The 20,095-nt window shown below is 40.9% G+C and overlaps 1 protein-coding gene across 3 annotated transcripts in view; it reads left to right on the top strand.

The window, feature by feature from the left end:
* The window catches only part of SULF2 (sulfatase 2), a 167,683-nt gene that overhangs the window by 135,660 nt on the left and 11,928 nt on the right, over window positions 1–20,095 (top strand). For all 3 annotated transcript variants that reach the window (XM_075109215.1, XM_075109216.1, XM_075109214.1), the window contains exons 10-13: window positions 858–914; window positions 1,635–1,764; window positions 11,815–12,022; window positions 18,227–18,470. In XM_075109215.1, coding sequence (XP_074965316.1) covers window positions 858–914; window positions 1,635–1,764; window positions 11,815–12,022; window positions 18,227–18,470 — 639 coding nt within the window. The remainder of the gene's footprint in view (window positions 1–857; window positions 915–1,634; window positions 1,765–11,814; window positions 12,023–18,226; window positions 18,471–20,095) is intronic.

Below are 20,095 nucleotides of genomic sequence, written 5' to 3'. Positions count from 1 at the left end.
GGAAATTATAATAAAATTACCATCTATATGAGTATATTATTCACTGGAAAATCTAAAGGCCTATTTGGCAATATGTGACTGACTTCATTATTTATTTTCTTTTCGTCAGGTTCATATACTATCTATATGGCATTGGGATATACTGAATGTAATCTGTGTAGCCGTGAGAGGGCTACACATGAAGGTCTTTAGCTGTATGAGTTATAGATTTGTAAATGTCTCTGTGGCATCATTTGTAGCAAAGCATTTCATACTGAATAAATTTTAGAATAATTGAATTGAAAGGGTTGGTTGTGTATCAGACTATAATATAAAGACAGGCTGGCACTCAGAATTGCACAGTTATTTGACTTTTTTTTTCATTGGAAGAAGACTGAAGAAGAGAATTAGGCTGGATGCTTGCTAGAGAAAACCAGCAGCATAAGAGAAGGAGATTTGCTTTACAAGTAGTTGGGTGGAGGGAGAGGCGGAAATGAGCAGCTGCTTTAGAATAGGATACTTGGAGGGTAGCGTGCAGGTTAAGAGCCCAAACGGAGTCAGGAAATCCTGATTTAATTTGTGATCCTTTGTGATCAAGGACAATTCAGTTAATCCCCTGTGCCTTAAACGTGCTTATGTTGAAATAGTTGTACTATGTGGATCTGTTGTGGATTTTTGTCCTTGTGAGAACAAATCTGTCCTGTGTTTGTTCATGATTTGCACTGAGGTCTATGTGCCTGGTTCATAAAGCTGGATGTCCCCTTGTGCGGTTTTATGTAATGTTTCTTATCCAAATTGGGGGTGGGAAAGAAAACTGGAGCATGACTTGATTACTGGTTTTGTGTGTTTTCCTTCTTCCTGTCCTCGTTTTCTCCTAGGTTCCATTTAAAGAAAAAGATGAAGGTGTGGAGAGACTCATTCCTAGTGGAAAGAGGGTAAGGAAAGTGTTAATCACAAAGCCCAGTCTTTTTAAATAGAAGGATCCTGAATAGCTAAAGCCAAAGCAGCACTCTACCACGGACCTAAAGCCATTTAGCTGTGCCAGCAGGGACACAGCCACAGCAGCAGTATGCCTAATGGCAGTGATTGTGTGATAGGAGGGAATGTATGGCCTTTGCCTATACCCTGCATAAATGTGCTGTTGGAGTAGGGGAAGAGGAGTCTTACTTGGATTGAGAGATGGAAAGGCATCCCTTTTTCTTTCAGCTGCTGCCCCCGTCCCTCCTGCTTGTATCATGGGAGTATGAATAACCTTTCCTCTCTTGAGTGTTCATCTGCTGGCCTTTCCCTCTATGCCTCTGTCTTAATACGTAACACAGGGCATGAAGGGTTTGCGAAGTGCAGCCCTGTAGAGTGAGGAGGATATGGTCTCTTTATATCGACCGATGCTGCTGCCTGCCAGTCAGACATGAAACACACTGTCTTGGTTTTGTATGTTTTTTTTATGCTCCCTGAGAGCAGAGCACGATACAAATAACTTGTGTGTTATCAGAGATGACGATAAGTGCTAGTTTCTACTAGACTGTTAAGTTTTGGCCACCAGTGATGCTATGGACTTGGCAGATAACCTACTCCTCTGAGCCTCTTCAGCAAACTGTATGTATATCTTGGAATTAATATTAATGCAAAAATACATCTTTCCTCCCCTCCCCCAGTAAACTGCTGCATAAGAGAGAGAATGAGAAGGTAGATGCCCAAGAAGAAAACTTTCTACCCAAATACCAGCGTGTAAAAGACCTCTGTCAGCGAGCTGAGTACCAAACAGCTTGTGAACAGCTTGGCCAGGTAGGGCATTGTACCACTGACTGAAAGCAAGCAGTTGTAGTTGGGCTAAGCTTAACACCTTCACTGTGACAATGTCTTTCACCTTGTCAATGCCAACTTATAAATCAAATGGCTCGTTCTATGGCCTTTGCTCAAAACTGTATTACAGCATTTAAGAGACTGACTGTCAGTCAGGAAATTGCTGATTCAAGTGCCTCTGTATTGATTCCTGACTACTGTTAAGAGAACTGCCTAGCCTGTTTTAACATTTTATTCCCCAAACAGAATCTGGTTTGGGATTCATTAGTGATGAGAAGCTACAATGAACCTAATAGACTGGCCTCCTCCAAATGCATATAGCTCCCTTTACTTAGAATTCTTAATTTAACTCATTTTGTTGCTCCTATTTGGAATTACATGTGATAATGGGAAACTAACATTCTGTGAACTCAATATATCCCTCCTAACAAAACTATACTGTGAAAACACACATGCAATTATGACTGCAGGCAGTCTCTGTGTGTAGGGGCACAAAGCTCACTGATTGTGTGTTATTTCTTTTGTTGTTACCTAACTGTTCTGGGCAGATATGAAAATATGTTCACTTTTGATCAAAGTTATGTCAAAGAAATTTGGGGAAAAAACATTTTGAGTAGTATCAATACATGGTCTCAGTGCATGACAAGGTTTTGCAAATTTACCAGAGCCGTGCAAAGGCATAGCAAAGCTGTCTCCACCAGCTCCACTCCTGGGGAGATGTCTCCACTCTGGGGGGAATTCTCATCTGCTGGAAACACGGCAAAATTGAGTCTGTGCCCTTGCTTTCTCATCCAGGTACCAGTCAGAGGTACCCCCTTTCAAGGGCCGTAACGCATTCTGCCTGTGGACATGTGGTCAAAGGGGTGAAGCTAGATGGGTCCACATGCTAGCGTGTTCTTTATTAGGCTGGCGTTACCTCATATCCTGGCAGCTCAGAGGGCTGTCAGAGTAAGTCAGTCTGGAATATAACCGTTCCAGCAGACGTGGTCTGAATGTCTTACCAAGGCTATAGTCAGTAATGGGCTACTCAGGCTACAGTAGTTCATTTCCTACTGTCAGAGGCCAGACTCCCTGCTTCTGGCTCTACCAATCGTGTAGTTCAGTGCACCTGCGAAATGAGTCCATTGTTCCTTAGGTGTTTGGATCCAATTTATATGTATAAGCATTTTCCAGATGCTCTTTTCTTCCTGGGGCTTGTCAGATTTAGTATACAGAGAGATTATAATGTCCTATTCTTCCTAAAGATATTGAACTGCAGTAGCTTATTGCCATCAGATGTCAAGCTGAAATTTTAGATGGGTGGGAGCAAGCCACTGTTTTTTGAATTTACAATGTTCTTCAAGAAACTGGGGGGAAAGTCATTGTTTCTGCTACAGCATCATCTAGTAAGTAGTTTGGGGAGGTATGGCTTTTCTTTTTCCGTTAGTACTTTCCCTTTGAGAGATGATTCAACTTCTTCCTTTTGTCTTCATCTTCCCAATTATTTTGAACATTATTGTAAGAACAGAGGGGAAAAGAGACTTTCCAAGTCCATGTTGTCACTGAAGCTGTCTCTTTGCATAAGGTAACTTAGCTACGTTCAGGCTTTCTTACTTTAATTACCATATGTCTCAGTTATGGAAGAAGGGGGAAGGCCCTGTATTGTCTACACACATCCACAGGCTTATGTTTTCTTCCATGGATAATAAAATAACTTTGAGATCTGTAAGAAGTGGGGATAAAATGTCAACTCCATACTCAGTATTACCAATAAATTCCAAAGTGAAGGTGTGCTAATGAGAGATGTGTGTGCTGCATCCTCAGTGTCAGGAGACAGAGAGAAGAATTGTTTTGAGCAGTTCAGTCAGATGTAATTGGAAGTGATAGGATGAAATTGAGCAAAAAAGAAATTTAAGTTGGACATCAGGAAAAATTGCCTAACAATCAAGTCAATTAGAGTCTGGGAAGGGCTCTCAGGGGAGTCTCAATCCATCTAACTCCTGCTCTGGAGAATATGTCCTAGTAGTCTGTCTAGACAGCAGGAATAGTGGGAGATGAATGTACTTATTTGAGGATAAATTGTGTCTAAATATGGGTGCACCCGAAAGTCTTTTCAGAGTGAAGCAAGACCAACTTCTCAAATGACAAATGGGTGTTGTCTGTTTGCTGGTGCTGTTCACAGGTCTGCATAGCAAGTAGAATGAGCCCAAATGAATAACATAGCACTGCCTTGGGGGAGTTTATGGTATACAGCAGATACAGTGGTTATTTAGCAGATGTCTCCTGATCCTTTGGGAGACTTTATTATTGTGCATTTAACAGCATCTGGAGTGTTCAGTGCAAAGGGTGAATTTTCACATCCTGATGCAAAGATAGAGAAGTCTCGGTCAGAATTAGGTGAAAGCTAGCTAAAGTCATTGGACTCTTTCTTTCAATTTAAACAAGTTTTGGGGACCTGCTGTCCCATGCACAGAGAAGTCTGAGCAGTGCCAGGGAATCTGAAGTGTGAGCAGGAGATGAGAAGCACAAATGGAGGACAAAGACTCAGAAGGGGAGTGAATGAGAAGAGACAAGGACAAAGCTTAGAGTAAAGGAGAGGTAAAGAAAGCTTTGAATGTGAGATGGAGAAATTGAAATTCTGCTTTGAGAGCGTGCACGTTTGTGAATACAGTTCTATCACCACAAAATGCTCTTCCTTTGCAAATCTCTGTCACCCTCCTTGACCTATAATCGTTTTGATAAGAGAGCACCAGGATCATGGAGATGAGGCTATTCATGCTGTTTAAAACCTTGTTTCAGAGTCCATTATGTGGGATTTTTTTGGCAACTCTAATATATGTAAATTCTTCTGAGTGCAATGGGAATCTGTGTGTTGCCATGTTTTCTTTTCCAGTTAGTAGGGTTTGGTCTGTATTAGTTATTTGCATCCAACAAAGGGTGACTGTAGGCTCAGATGAAAGAGCAGCTCAGCATTTATATTCAAGGATTTAAAAGAGATGAGCTCTTTCTTCCCACATGAAATAAAAAACATTTATCCTAGTACCTAATGGCTTCCACACAATTTTTTTCTCCTCACTGTAGTTCGGCCTTTCATTCCAAACTGGCTGGTAAGAGGATGCTGACCCACTTTTATCTGGCGGCCTGCATTAATGTGCTTTTGTGGAAGCCAATTATGATATCAGCATTGCTCTGTAGAGTATTCCCAGCAACTCCACCGTATGATAACAACAGCTGCACAAAATCTCCCTCTAAGTCATTTGCCAACTTTCTCCACATTTGTTAAACATGCAATACCTGCAGCACTGCTGATTGCGATAGGGATTCTATGCTCTACATGGAGGGGGGGAGTATTAATTTTGTCTTTAGCAGGACCTGGCATAGTACAATAATATTGCTAACTTGTGAAGAAAAGTAGCTGTCTGAATTCACGTTATTTCCTTTTCAAATCCTTTTTATTTTCAAAGCTCTATTTATGTGCAAATAACTCTACTACAAGTAGAGTTTGCCTTTAAATAGCATTAACTAATGTTATTTTATATGACACTTTTCACCAGGAGAACATTCAAAATGCAAGAATTTGAACTTTGTTTACTTCAGATGTTCTGCAGATGAAAGCTTTGATATGCAGTCTTCCCTCTGATTGCTTTGTGCTGTGCCAGGATCACAAAGGGGCATTCACTTTTTGTAACTGGCATGAAGATATCATAAGTAAAAGTATATCACCTACTCGATTGGCCCCCCCAGTTCTCTGACACAGTATGGCATAGCAGTGATGAAAACTATTCTGATCAATTTGTGTTTTCCTACAGCAATTCATAAGTGGTACCTCTAGATCTTGTCCCTGCCACCATAATCATCAATAGCCATTGCCTACTGCCACGGGTGGAGCAGTGGAAAAATTACTTACATTTTCTCCTTTTCCTGAGGGCACTGTAGTTTGAACTTATGTTAGCCAGACCTAGGAAACTAAGTGAAGTTTTATAAGGAATTTCTTTAAAAAATGGGAAGGAAGTTTTTTGATCTGTGTATCTTTCATGGTTGTCCGGTTCTTTTGTACCTAGCAGAGATATCCTGAGGTTACTAAAGAATTTAGGTTCTGTTGATAAGTGAAGCATATCAAGCCAGCTAGAATCCAGATAATTTTAATAGCTTGTTAGGCAGATCTTTGCAGTTCCTGAATTCCAGTGCAAGTTGCACGTGCTCAGCAACTTTCAGGATCCGGTTCTTAATCTGCGATTGCGACAAGAAATGACTTGTTGATAACTTCATACATTAAAAATTTTATCAGCCCTCAAACTGATAACATTAGGAGGCAACAAACCATGAAAATTAAAATAGTGATGATTTATTAAGGGCCATTACTCAAGGATTGTATTCCTTATCAGGAATTACAATTAACAAAACTGTTTTCCTTCTTTATAGGCTATTTCTGGCTAATGATTTCCGGAGGCTATTTTACATGTGAGGTTTTTGCTTCTTGTTGCTTCACAAAACCAAGAAATTTGCATCTCTTGTTAGCCGAGATTTTTAAACTCCTTGTCATTACAGCAGTGGGGGTTGGAAGTGGCTTGCCAAAATCAATACCAACATTTAATAAAACCACCAAATTTTTCAAATATCCTGACACGAGTAGCGAAGTAGTTTAGTTCAAAAGACAATGAGCTGGAGGTCAGGAGACTTGCTTCAGCCTCAGAACTCTTACAGACTCGATGTGGGACCTCCAACAAATCAATTCCCCTTTTGGTGCTGCTGTTTTTTTCCTCCACCACTAATGTAATTTCTGCTTAAGCTGCACTCACTCCTTAGCTTCTGCAGTACCTAACACAGCAGCTGGGACCATTTGATTCCACAATCCAATTATATTAATAATAAATGAATTCTATAATTGTAATATTAAATTTAGCTGAATACCTGATTTTCCATTTGCATGTTAGTTGGTTGTCGTGCCTGCCTCACTTCAGCTACAGTTTGGGGCATTAAAAAGCCCTCCAAATTTTCTGTCAGTAAATTGTTCATCCATCTTACAACTTTGAGGTTTGAGTGATAGGTAGTGTTTGACAACTGAAATTGAGCTGAAAGCCCAGAGGTCTGAATCTGCAAAAATCATGAGCCAGTGTAATGAAATAAGGTCCAGCTGGAATGAAGACCAGGCAGTGCTATTTATATACTGGTGACATGAAATAGAGGGAACTAGACTCGTCCTTTGCCAATGGATAAATTGGAAGAAGTTATGGGATGGAGTGGGGGCGGGGAACAAAAAAAAAAAAACCAACAAAAACGTTAAAAGATTAAGCAAATAATACCTGTGGGAAAGAAATAAAGAACTGGGCATATTCAGTCAAAAAAATAGCTGAGAGAGGAATCTCTGCCTGAATCTAAGAGATGCTATACAGAAAAAGCGATTATTTTCAGTCAGCAAGAACAGAGTAGTAGTAATGTGTATGAGACAAACAATGGGAAATTCAAGCTGACTATTTCCTGAAACGTGTAACATCTGAGGACAAGCCACCAGCAAAAGCAGTAGAACTACCTCTTGCAGAGAATGGGCTTGCATCGCTCCGTGGATTTTGCTGGTTTGTCCTCGTAAGCCCAATAAAAGATAACACAAGGAGCAAACCAAAGCAAAGGAGAAGAGATAACTAAACTGTTGCTTCAACTGTTTCATACTAAACTGTAACTGTACTGTTTCATAAAAGCAAAAAGGTATCCTGACTGCCCATAAATGAATTTGGACTGGAAGTTAGAATATTTCTAGGCATTAAAGCAGTTTGTCTCTAGCTCACTAGCCAATGTGGCAGCAAGGATGGGCTTCGGAAAGCATCGGCATAAACTAAAGAAGGTGGATATTGCTGAAGTGTTGTTGTCGGGTTGCTGGCAAGGACAGAGGACTTCATTATCCTGCAGAAACTTTGATTCTTAGAGCCTATGTCCCTAAAACCGTTAGGGAGGGAGCCTTGCTGGCAGCAAACTGATCAGATAGTTTCACTTTTCTCTGTAAAAGGGAATGGAATCTCTTTAGCTTAACAAAAAGAGGAGCTGATGAGACACAGCATGCTGATTTAAGGCTCAGCTCTGAAAGCTCTATGTTTCATCTGGAACCTTTTCTTAGCACGGCTTGTGTGATCAGCCCTTTTCCCCCCAAAAAAAACTATGTCAATTGAGAGAGATTCACTGAGGGAAATGAGTGAATTGTAGGAAAAAGTCCTACAGGGAAGGTCACGGCTATTTATTTCTGATTGGGGCCTCAAGTAATGACTTTGAATTAACATCTGTGATTGCTGTAGCGGTAAGAAGACATTGATGCACAATAATGCAAAAACCACTTCATGGTGATGGAGGCTGTGAAGGAAATAATGGGGTTTTGACAGAAAAATACAACATGTCTTTTTCTGCTAAGGGGTCATTTGCATATTCAAGGTGAATAGTGTTACTGGAGGAAACAGGGTGTCTGTTCAGTCTACAGCTGCTGCTGTTAAGATTCATGTTTCATAGATACTGAAGTCCTAATTTACTCTTGTTGATACATATAGCAGGTAGTTTGGTCTGGAGGGGAGAATATATACTACAAACTGTCTTTTTTTTTCTCCTTTGCAGTGTACCTTTGAACAAGATCTCAGTTCAGTAGCACTAATTTCTCCACTAAACTAAAGCCCAGACTCTTCTGCTTTGCACACAACTAACCGAGTAGCGTGTGTTGTGCAGTGGGAGTAGGGTAGAGGATGGAGTAGAAGTGTTAGAACAAGCCCAGCACAGTAGGTGGCAGAAAGCACAAGCGCAGCAGCTAACTTGGCCTGCCTGAAGATGGTGGGAAATCTCCAGCTGGAACAGCTTTAACGGTTAAATGAGGTGTCTGGAAAGTTTTGCACGATGTGAGCTTGATGGACTTCAGGACGTATTGCAAAAGCCATTTATTTGGTGGCTTGAGTAGCTGTTCTGCAAGGCTATGCAGGAGGAAAGACAAGTTCTTCCTTTGCAGTTTTGATATGAGCTGGGATGAAGCTTATGGGGAGTGGGTTTTCCACTGACTTTTAGTTTAAACTGCCCTCCCTTTCAGGACTTACAAGCTATAGAACTTAGATTAGGAACACATCTTTTGATCTAATGAAGAAAAGACCTGAAAAGTTAGGGGCAAGTGGTGAACTAAGGACACTTTGGTTTTTTGACTGGTTGAGTTAATCCACTATTTATATGTAATTATGTTTTGCTGTTGGATCGTTATCATTTGTACCTGTGAGCCAAAGTATCTCTGGGGCACTCTGGAGTTCTTCACACAGGGATTTAATTATTTAAGTGATTACCTCTTATAAAATAGTTTTGGTTGCTTCCAGGGTTTGACACAGGCTTCTGCATGATGGTATGCTGTGCGCTAGAAACCAATTTAAAATGCCAGAATTCACAATGTTTAAATCTTCTTGACTGTCAAGCAGAGGTTTCCACAGTTCCCTTGCAATTACTGCCCTTTTCCATAAGTTTGAAAGCATCCTGTGGAAATGACTGCAACTGATAATAGCCATGATATTGACCTAGCGAATTTGTGTTTGTACTTATAAGCAGACTAAGGGTAAGCTGTTGAATCTCAGACACATTTACACACACGCCCATATCTGTTTGGGGGGGAAAACAGTAAAAGCTTGAGAGTTTTTTTCCTGCCTGCATGTGTTCAGTGTTTGCTTCTAAAGTCATTTACGTAGTTCTGCGCTGCAGTCATTCAGCAGTGGGCCTGTTAATGCATACAATGTGCCTTTCCAGCAAAGCCTTTATGATGTTTTCACTGTAGCATACAGCTGCCTCGGAAACATTTAAACTGCACCAAAAATTAAAGGATTTTTTCCAGTTCACCTGGAGGGGAAAAATAAGCATCACTTTCTTGACAGGAGATGAAAGAAGTAGAGAAAATATGTTTTTGGGCCACACATCAGAGCACTTATTTACAATAGTTCTCATCATGGCGTTTAACTTGCCCTCTGTTGAATCTTCATTTTTCATGTATCAGACACCTACAGCATAGAGCTGTACTGAGCAGAAAATGCAGTTTGTTCATATATTTTCAAAAATGAGATTCAGGTGAATTGAAATGGGAAACAGCAACAAACATTTTTACATCTTTTCATTGCGAAAGACACAGTTTCTTATTCTAGTACAATAACTTTTACTTCAAACCTCAGTCCATGCATCAAAGTTAGGCATTTATAAAAAATAATAAACAAGACTCAGCAATTTATTCTTCAAAGGTTATTTTTGTTCTACACTCTACCTAGGTAATTGTGTCCAGCTTTACAGATGAAGACAGTCAACGCAAAAGTGTCTGATTCCAATGTCTTATTGTCAGTATCTCTCATTGATTTCCAGTGATTCCTTGTGCTGAAAGTTAAGCCAAGATTATCTGCATCAGTGCAAGGCTTGGATCATACAGGAGGTTGGATACAGTATCTGCAACTAAGAAGTAATTATAGCTCAGGAGAGCTGGTATCCAATTGTCTGAGGAAATAAGTGGACACATCATACCTCTAATAATTTAAAATGAGAGGATCTCCTGTGGACATAGATAAATCCACTGTAACTGGCCAGCTCACCTGTGACTCCTGTTAAATTCCGTATTACAAAAGCACAAGGGTACGGCTTCTGACTTTTGTTGTTATGCAAACAATGGAGTGAGTTTCAGTGGAAAACATAAGCTTTGTCCTAGCCTGGGCGCACCTCTGTGGGAATCTTCCTCCTAGAGTTGCAGGCTGCTGTAAAATGTCATCTCACTTGGGAGCTGTTGCTGTTTTTCCTTCTGTTCTTTTATTTGGAAAATTCTCAGTATTCCAATGAGTTCTGGAGGCACAGACTTAGGATTTTGTAATAGGGAAAAAGAGGAATGCTTCTCAAGACTCAGCAAAAAGCTGAAGTGTTTCACAGAGTCTCTATTTAAAGCATTACTCTTAGGCTTTTTTATATATCTCAAAGCATAGCTCTGTAGCTAGTAGTGTTGTTGGTAAATAAAGCAGTAGGTGCAATCATTTAGTGATGTATCAGGGAAGTGGGTAAAACTTCTGTGCCAGATTGAAGGTGGCTGAACTCCCTTGCTGTTGGCACAGCTCTGACAGCAGCACAAAGGGAGCTATAAGCAAGTTACTTCAGGTTTTGAGTAACAGAAGGAATTGGAGATTAGATATGAGATTTTCTCTGGTTTGAGTGGAAAAAGGAGGGGATTCTCACTTCATAGGCATCCAGTGCAGCTCACCATTGCTGGTCAAGCCCAAGGATATTGAATGGGAAAAGCCATTAGGAGAAACACTCAAGATGGGGATAAACTTGTCTAATTACAGACTTATGTAGCTGATCCAGTCATACTGACCCTTTTAAAGGTCAGCGAAGAGAAACAGGCGCTTCTTCAGGGCAACCCTTTTTCTTACCTTTTTTATATAGCCACCTTAGGATGAAGTGAATTATACCCTGAAACTTTCCTTTTCTCTGACTGTAGAACGAGTCTAGATAACTAGCTCAGACCAGATCCTTACAGTAAAGGAATCCACAACTCGGATAAAATCATCCCACCATCAGACGTTTGAACTAGGAAAGAGGAGATTTCTCCGACAAGTTTTTTTCCCTTTGTGTAGAGTATGGGGTAGGGCTGAGATTATATGCAGGCCTGGAGCTTGGTGCTGTTTTAATGGCATAATAGTGGCATAGATTCCTGCCAGCCAGACAAACACACTTGCTGGCAGGCAAGGATTCTTTCAAACCAGTGGATAAGACTTGAACCATCCTTGGTTTACAGCACAGTTATGCTTCTGAAAGTTATCACTTGTCACCCTCGTGTTTTCAGCTGTAGTATTGACTTGGTTAAGAAATACCCCTTGTTCTGCCTCCAGGAAACAAATGCAAGAGAGTTCCAAAGAGTTCCTGTTTTGTCTGAAAACGGAAGATTTACAAAAAAGTCTGTTTTGGTAGTGGGTGATAGGTGAGCCCCAGCTTACTGCAGTGAGGAGTCTCTGATAGATCTCTGGACCTGGCCATTAAACAGGGGACATCTGGGACAGAGTTCTAATCACTGAATTTTTCTTCCAGAAATGGCAGTGTGTGGAAGATGCCAGTGGAAAGCTGAAGCTACACAAGTGCAAGGGAATGGCGAGCTTGGCAGCTGCAGGCAACAGCAAAGGCACCTCCAATATTTTGCCCAAGTATTATAACAGGAATAATGAAGACTGCAATTGTGAAGAGAATGAATATAAGCTGAGCCATGTCGGACGGAGAAAGAAACTTTTCTCCAAGAAAAGTAAGGAACCCACTGTATCTTCTGTCTCTGCCTTAGAAAACTGTTAGGCGTTTGTTCTCTAACACATAATTGTCCTAATTTTCATGGGCATTGAATTCTCTCAGCGTATATACTGTGTTTCTACTTGTGAAACTGTGCCTAATATTGGACAATCAGATTTGTGGCTGTCCCTGTCTGTAGGAAAAGGAGTGTTTGATCCAAAATAGTGTCCTATTTATGTCTGTCGGAACAGGGAAATGCAGTGCCACTGAAGTGGCAAGTAGCACATCCTCACATAGGGCGTGAAGCATGAGCAGTGTTTTACAGTAAATGCTCCAGTTTTCAGTAGGTACTGCAATGCTTGGCGCCGTTACTGCAGTAATTTATTTTTAATAAGGATGCGTGTGTTTTGTTACAGAAGCTGCTTGCTTCTACCGTCCTTTCCTTGTGCTCAGTCAGCATGGAGACAAGGCTGATTTTTAACCAGAGATCACGTCCAAAGGGGATGACTACTGTTTCTACAGATCAGGTGCTTTTTTAGAAAGCCCATTCCACTGGCTTTGTATTAAACCTTAGTCAAACTAACATCTATATTTGAAGTACATAGTCTAATTATAGATTAAAGAGGCAAACGGCAGCACAGAATTATTATTCACTTGTAATGTTTCTTTAGTCTCACTCCACAAATACAGAGCCTTAATTATTTAGCAGATTAGTCTTCTGTATAATGACCTGGCACAAGCTTCAAACAGAGAGTTTAAATTGATTTTCTCCCATTATATTTGCCTTGCAAGCTGATTAGTACCTACTAAGCTAATTTTTAGTTGAAAAAAATTATTGGTTACAGGATGAAATTACTCAACTATACTTGGTGTTTAAATGTGTGGCACAGCAGATAATCTTTAAATAACACTAGAACTTGCAGTTCAATTAACTTTTTAAGTCACACAATAAAGTTCAGTCATGGGGAGTCAAATAACAGGAGTAGATCGAAGGCACTTAAATAAGAAGAAGAAAACAATTTAAGTGAGGGCAACATAATGCTATCTGATAATACTTAACATTTACTTAAGTACTTTTCATCTGTGTTGTGCTTCCTAAACATTAACTAATTTTCGCAACATCCAGGGCAGGTGGTTAAGTGTATAATTACCTTTAGTTTATGTGTGAAGGAGGTTGAGGTACAAAAAGTGAAGGCGGCTCCCCCTAGCATAGGGATCAGAGTGGTGCTTCTTTCCCTATGTTCTGCTCAGAAGTGGCAGAGGTTACACTGTACCCTTCAGCTCGCTTGCCTCATTGAACCGTAAGGCATAAACGTTAGCAGCATAAGATAGGATCTTGACAACCGTGTTCCAATTGCTTGTGTCTTGAGTAGAATAACTGACTGCAGAGATGCTTTGGTTTGCCCTCTGCCCACATCCAGGGTGTGCCATGCAGTGGAAGAGGTTAGCTTGGACCTATTGACATGGACTCTTTTTATTTGGTGTTGGCTATTCTTTTAAATGCACTTATCTAACAAACCACATGCTGAACGCAAATGAGCATGAAGCAAGGCAAGTGAAGGTAACATACCAAGGTTTTTCTAAACAGCTTACCTAAGAAAGCTGGTTCGCTGGATTGTGAATGGTAGGAGGGTGACCTGAACACTGATGATGTGTATTTGGATTTTTATGGCCTGTTTCATGAGGCTTGAGATAAATTGCAGTCTGTGCTGGGTTGCATAGTTCCGAGGGCATCTTTGGATTCTGCTGCTCAGAATTTGGTGACTGCAGCCCTACTTGAATGCCAGTAAATGCTATTCATTAGATTGAACAATAGCTAAATAGAAAACAGAAGTTCCAAACTGGACTAGGGTTACATCCACATTAATGCTTTACTTCACAGCAGTAGTGTAATTTTGAAGGAAACAGCCTGAGCGCTCCCTAAAAGAGATGGATTTGCAGAGCAGTTTTGATGGATTCTAACCTACAGTCATTTGCAGAAAACTAAATTGGATGCCCTGCTTCAAGTGTGTTGCAAACCCTAATGGGGTTATGAGGATTCGTCTTTCAGCAAGATTAAACCAGTTATGTGTAGTGAGACCGTGTGGTCTAAAAGGCCAGACTAAATTGCTGATAGAGGGGCTGAAGCACCAAATGTTTTGATAAAGTAATTGCTTTCTAATGTAGGCATGGTTTAGACCCATTGCCAGGTACACCAATGCAGGCAACAGTGTTCTCTAAATTGAGTAAATTCAGTTGCAAAACAGGGTGATGTCACGTACGTGCCACTTGGGCCATGTACAAATACACAACTCACCTGCAAAGCTTCTACATGCTAGAAACATAAGCATGGTATATCTGGGTTTGGATGCCAGGAATGTTTGTCTTTCTGTGTCTTCTTTATCTTCCTTAGTATGTTTTTGTTTTTATAAGATAGATAAAACAAAGCTTTGCAGTAGGAACACAGTTTAAAGTGATAGTGAGCTCTTAAAATCTTTGGCTGTGTTGTGGTCCATTATGTTTCTCTTGCTGTGGATTTGATCTCCTTCTGTGATGAACAAGTGCATGTGATTAAAGGAGTTATTAAGCTGCATGTAGAGAAATGATGATAGGCCACACAGATTTGTAAACAACAAACAGAAGCGTGTACAAAGGAGCTAGTGCATTTCTATTCTAATTTTCATGTAATTTGTTTTTCTTTTGAGGTAGTCTCAATGCTGGAGCAAAGTGACCCAAACCTGAACATCAGCTAATTTAAAGAGTGCATTTGAAGTATAATTTTTAGTGGCAGTTGTGAGAAACTGGGTGTGTGAAAGTGTTTGGGTTATTTTTTTTCCTCTTCAAAATATCTAAAGACACAGATTCAAAATAAGACTTCTAGAAATCCCTAGGTACATAATGCCCAAGAAAAAACACCACACCTCTAAATCTTATCTGTATTTCTAGACACTTGAGATATTTTTAAAAATCTGACTTCAAAGTGCCTAATTTTACTTTGGTGTTAAAGAAAAAAATGCTTCTTCTCTATAAAATTCTGGAAAATATATAGACATTACTGGGAAACGTTAAGCAGGAATTCACAAGGCTAGTGGTGAATATGTTCCTCGTGTCATGTGTAGAAGCAGAATCCTTGCATACCAGCGTATTCTGTCATCCTTGTGATGCTGGAAAATACATCAGATCCAAAATACCTACGAAGAGCAAGTGTCAACAGGAAAGACCAAGGAGAACAGGAGAGACCAACAGGAAAGACCAAGAGTTCAGCAGTGTTCCTGCTGAGCAGTCATGCTCCTGCTTCGGGGAAGTTGCCATACAGTAGATAGAGCTGGTTACAGCCTTGTCAGTTATTCCTGAGAAAACTATCATTTCCAGATGATCTCAGTGTTAAATCATGAATTTGGCTGCAAAATAAGTAATAAGGCTTGAGTGATGAAGATGTGAGGAGAGTTAAATATAAACCCGAAAGCTGGGCATGTTTATGTCAGATAGGGAGTTGATGGTTTTATAATGCAACATTGCCTTGCTTTATTCAGTTAAATAATAATTGTGGATTCTGCAGTTCGTGCTTTTGGTAGACAATGTTGAAACCTGAGATGCTATCAAAAAAACAGTTGTAAAAAATCAGGTGGGTTTGAGTTTCTAAACTGTCTGGGGAAATCTGGACCAGAACAGCGTACTGCCTTTCAGGCTCCAGTGAAGACAGGCATGCTTGTCAAGTGCTCCAAGAAGACACAGCTGTGGCTGAGTGCAGCACTGAATCGTAGTTAGCTTGCTTAGGCTTAAATTTCTCCGGACTCCATTTCCAGACTCGGTTCTGAAGATGCAGCTTCTCAGCAGTACCATCTGTAAGACAGCTAGATTCTGTAAGACCATAGGGAGAGAGGCATCGGGACTCATAGAACTTACCAAAGCCAAACTTTAATAACTTGAAAAAGAGAGTATAGGTGTTTTGGGCCAAATATTTAACAGCCCTAGATCTACTTTGTTAGTGCATTGTGTACACAAGTAAATGAATTGGAGAGTAAAACTTATCCTGGGGGAGGATTGACTAGTAAGTAATGAGACATCGGTACTTATGCTGGCAGTGCACTTTGGAGGTGGGAGAGCACAGCACAGATGCATGTTGATCCTATCAAATATTTTAACCACTTCGTCTGAAAATAATGGAGTTCGGTACTAACCACAGCGCTGAGTCAGCACTGTGGATAGCACATTGCGATGAAGCAATACAAGTCCTTTGTGAGCTGTCTCTCCAGACCAATTTGTTCGCTGTAAGGCTGGGTTAGTTTGGCTGCAAGGGAGGAGTAACTCCTGGCTTCACATTCTTCAGGGATGGGAGTAGACGACAGTTCCCTGCAGCTATCTGCTGAGGTCCAACATGCTGGATTGGCATATTAGACTTGGAAGGAAGGTAAATTGTTAGTTGGCTGAGCTTAACAAGATGAAATGAGGGAACAATTAAAGAAATGGGAGTTTGTACTTTGAATATAATTGCTAGGGTGTAGCTTTTTGGAACGTCCTCCTACTTCTGAAAAAGATGGGAGTTTCCTTCTCACTTACTCAAACGTTTCCTGAATAGGTGCCTGAAATAGGGTTGGTCTTTTGGGTTTTTTCCCGCCCCCCTTCGGCAGTGACTCACCTGGCATAATATCAGCAATAAACTTTGAACCACAGGTGGAAAATGTGCAAAGCCAGACAATCCAGCTGGTATTCTACTTTCTGTGTGTGGTGCTGACAAGAATATAGTCTTTGGACCACTTTCAGGTGGGAGGAGATGTTTATTTCTCTTCCCACAGTCTACAAAATGGCTTTTGAGACTTTGCGGGCCGTTTGGGATTAATGTAAGGTTTCTTGAAAAAAGTCACTCTGCGTTAATGCCAGAGCATGCCAGTTGACAGGAATACTTGTTAATTTTTGTTGGTTTACCTCCCATTCCTTTTTTTTTTCCCCTGCTTGTTTTACTGTGGAGGTTATCCCATAGAGGAAGTTGGTTTTCCTGTAGAGCTTGGGATTGCAAGAAATGTTGGCCATCTCGTTTGGCACATTGGCTGAGTTTTCTCCTTATCAGATTGCAGAACGAAATCCCGTTCTTGTGAGATGGGCTGTGTGTTTCAGCTCTGTGTAAAGGAGAGGTGACTAGAGGAGCCAGAGGACTTGATTGTTTCCAGTAATGTCTGACATGACTCCAAGCCTCATATACAGAACAAAGACTCGGGCACTGGGCAGGGAGGAGAAGAGACTGTGGCACTTAGGTTGTACTTTTTTCTGAAGAAATGAGGTGGTTATGCTTAGTGTAATGAGTGACTCTCCGCAGCCATTGGCAGAGAGCAAGAAATATGGCCAGAGATGAACCCCATCATACAGGAGGGAAGTTTAGACATGGATCTAAGATATAATTGTGCCATTCCAGACCTAACAGAGGAGCAGCTCTGGGGATTTGGGCTGGGATAGAGAGCTTTGGAAAGCACTAATGGTGAAAAGATCAATGAGAATCTCATACTGCCTAGTGACAATTCGTAGCAAGCGTTTCATTTTGCCTTTGGGCTGCAAATGTAGAAGCAAAGTCTGAGTGCATGCACAGCACTGGAGGTGGTGCTTCATCCAGAAACTCGCTGACTGGTCTGCACATCAGGAAAATAATTGCAAAGAAAAAAATTAGATGTGGATAAAAGTAAAGATTCAGATAGTAATCCTTCCTGAAAAAATCTTACCTTGAAGAATGAGCATAGAACTGAGAAAGGGCTCAGGCTGAACACCGGGGATACTTGGGACAGCTTCAGGGAAGTGTTGCTGGAATCCCAGCAGTGCAGCATAGTGCGGCCGGCAGTGACAGTGAGCTGCTCTGGAAGGGTGGCCGAAGACCTGTCGTGACCTGTCAGGGTTAGTTTTTAAGGTCTTGCTGCCATCTAGCGACTCTCAGCGGGAAGAGCAGAGTCTCTTTTAGCTGTTCGCTCTCAAAGTGACAAGGACATTTTTTTCCCCTCTGCCATCCTTGTGCATTTTCATTATATCTGCCCTCTCTCTCACACCTGAAGGTATCCATCTATCCATGCAAAAGGTAATGAAGCAGCAGCTCAGAGGACAGCTGCAACAAACACCATTTGTCATCCAGTTAATTCTATATATCACAGTATGGGCTGTTTTGGTTTTTTGGTTTTTTTCGCCTCCCAAGAACCACAGAGGACTGAATTGTAACATGCTGTTTCCCCCCCTCTTAATCCTTTTTACTTCCCTTTCCATGCAGAATACAAACCAAGCTATGCCCGGAATCGCTCTATCCGCTCTGTATCTGTTGAGCTGGATGGAGCCATTTATAACTTGGGCTTAGAGGATGGGTACCAGCCTGTATTACCAAGAAACATCACCAAGCGGCACAAGATGCAGAGGGCTATACTTCGTGAGGAGGAAGATAAAGACATGGGGGAATACAGTGGCACTGGTGGCATCGCAGAGTATGCAGCCCCGAGCCTAATCAAAGTGACGCACAGGTGAGTGCACGTGGTGTGTTTCTAAAAGCTTTTCCTGCTTAAGTGGCCGCTTTATGGAAACGGGTGTGTTAACTTGCGATAAGCATATTGTCCCCCTTTTGGATACCCAGTCTAGCTTCACTAAAATTCTTACTCTCATCTGTACAACAGCTTTTTGTTTTATTTTGGCTTTGTCATGTTCAGAGGGGCACGAAGCTACCGAAGAACTACAGCAGTGCTTTTATGCCTTCTGCACTTTGGAGACAGCAATCGCTGACCAGCGTGCGTTTGCAGTGAGGGCAAGCAACAGTTGTGTGTACATCTGTGTGAAACCAGGAGGGGCTCTACCCATGGAAATGTCCGGGTGTAGTGGGTAACCTGGCCTGTCCGGAGACCAAAGGCTCCAGCTGGAGTGTGACCTAGTTTCATGTCGTTGGTTGCTTTGTATTTCAAACATAAAAGAAGGGAGGAGGCAGCCTCTTGGAGCTTTCCGTAGCCAGTGCTAGGAAAGGAAAATCTGTTTTATGAATGAAGTTGGATGGACTAGGAGGACTGGGAAATGGAACATATTGAGAGAGAGGTGAGGGAATTGTCTGGGACTCTAATAGCTAAAACTTCTTTCCTCAGTGTGCAAGTCTAGGGACTGATGATGTATCTTCAACTGTACTTAATTAGTTTAGTCACCATTTCCGCTTGTGAATTATCAGGAAACCCACCAATCATTATTGATTATGTGCATTAAATTGTTTAATGACTAGCTCATATAAACAGGCATGAGCCAGTTAGCTGCTGTTGAAATCTGTGGTTACCGTTTGACTTCTGTTTACAGGGTTAGAGACTCGCTAATACAAGGAAACGTAGCTAGGTTGACATCAGGGAATTGTGTTCCCTTGCACCAGCTCTCATGAATGTTCAGGACCCATAAATCGCTATTTGTGCTTTTCTTCTGGAACAAATTAAATTGATTTTTGCTGCCTTGCTGGGTGAATCCCAAATCCACACAAGGAACTGTTGGGAAGGTTGTGCATAATTCATGAGGAGTCCCCAGGAACACTTGCAGGAAAGAAGGCAGTGGGACAACATGCATGAGGTGGTTAAAAGAAAATAAAGGAGTATTGAAAATACTCAGCTTTAATTTAAACAAGCATTCAAAAATGATACTTGGTATTTGCTGACCCCTAATAAACTTCTTGGGTAAATCTATCCAGCATTTTTTTGTTTGTTTGTTTTTTGAAAGAATTGTAAAACCTGGATTGCATTAGAAGTTAGTGAAACATAAGCACTTAAAATCATCAGAGGGTATTTTGCCTTTGAAGTCAGGGAGATATCTTTAAAGAATTTTATCCTTTTTGTAGAGAACAGCAAAATTTCTTTGTTTCCCTCCCCCCCTTATGATTTAGTAATACTTCTTATAAAGGAGTAGTTTATCCTTGCCCCTATCCCTGTATCACTTAATTATGCATTGGAAAATTGTTTCTGGGCAATGCTTTCTGTGTTCGCTAGTTAGCAGAGATTATTTATGTCGACAGCCTACTGAATAAGCAAGAACTCTGTGCAACACAATTTACATATAAAAATTAATCAGTCAACAGGTTCTGCTTGATAGGAATAGTCTCCTTGAATTTTTCTACTTCTGAAGTATTTCC

Source organism: Phalacrocorax aristotelis, chromosome 13 (genome assembly GCF_949628215.1).
Source record: "Phalacrocorax aristotelis chromosome 13, bGulAri2.1, whole genome shotgun sequence".
In the NCBI taxonomy this organism is placed as follows: Eukaryota; Metazoa; Chordata; class Aves; order Suliformes; family Phalacrocoracidae; genus Phalacrocorax; species Phalacrocorax aristotelis.
The sequence above is the reverse complement of the archived record's forward strand: the minus strand, read 5'-3'. Positions and strand labels throughout refer to the sequence as shown.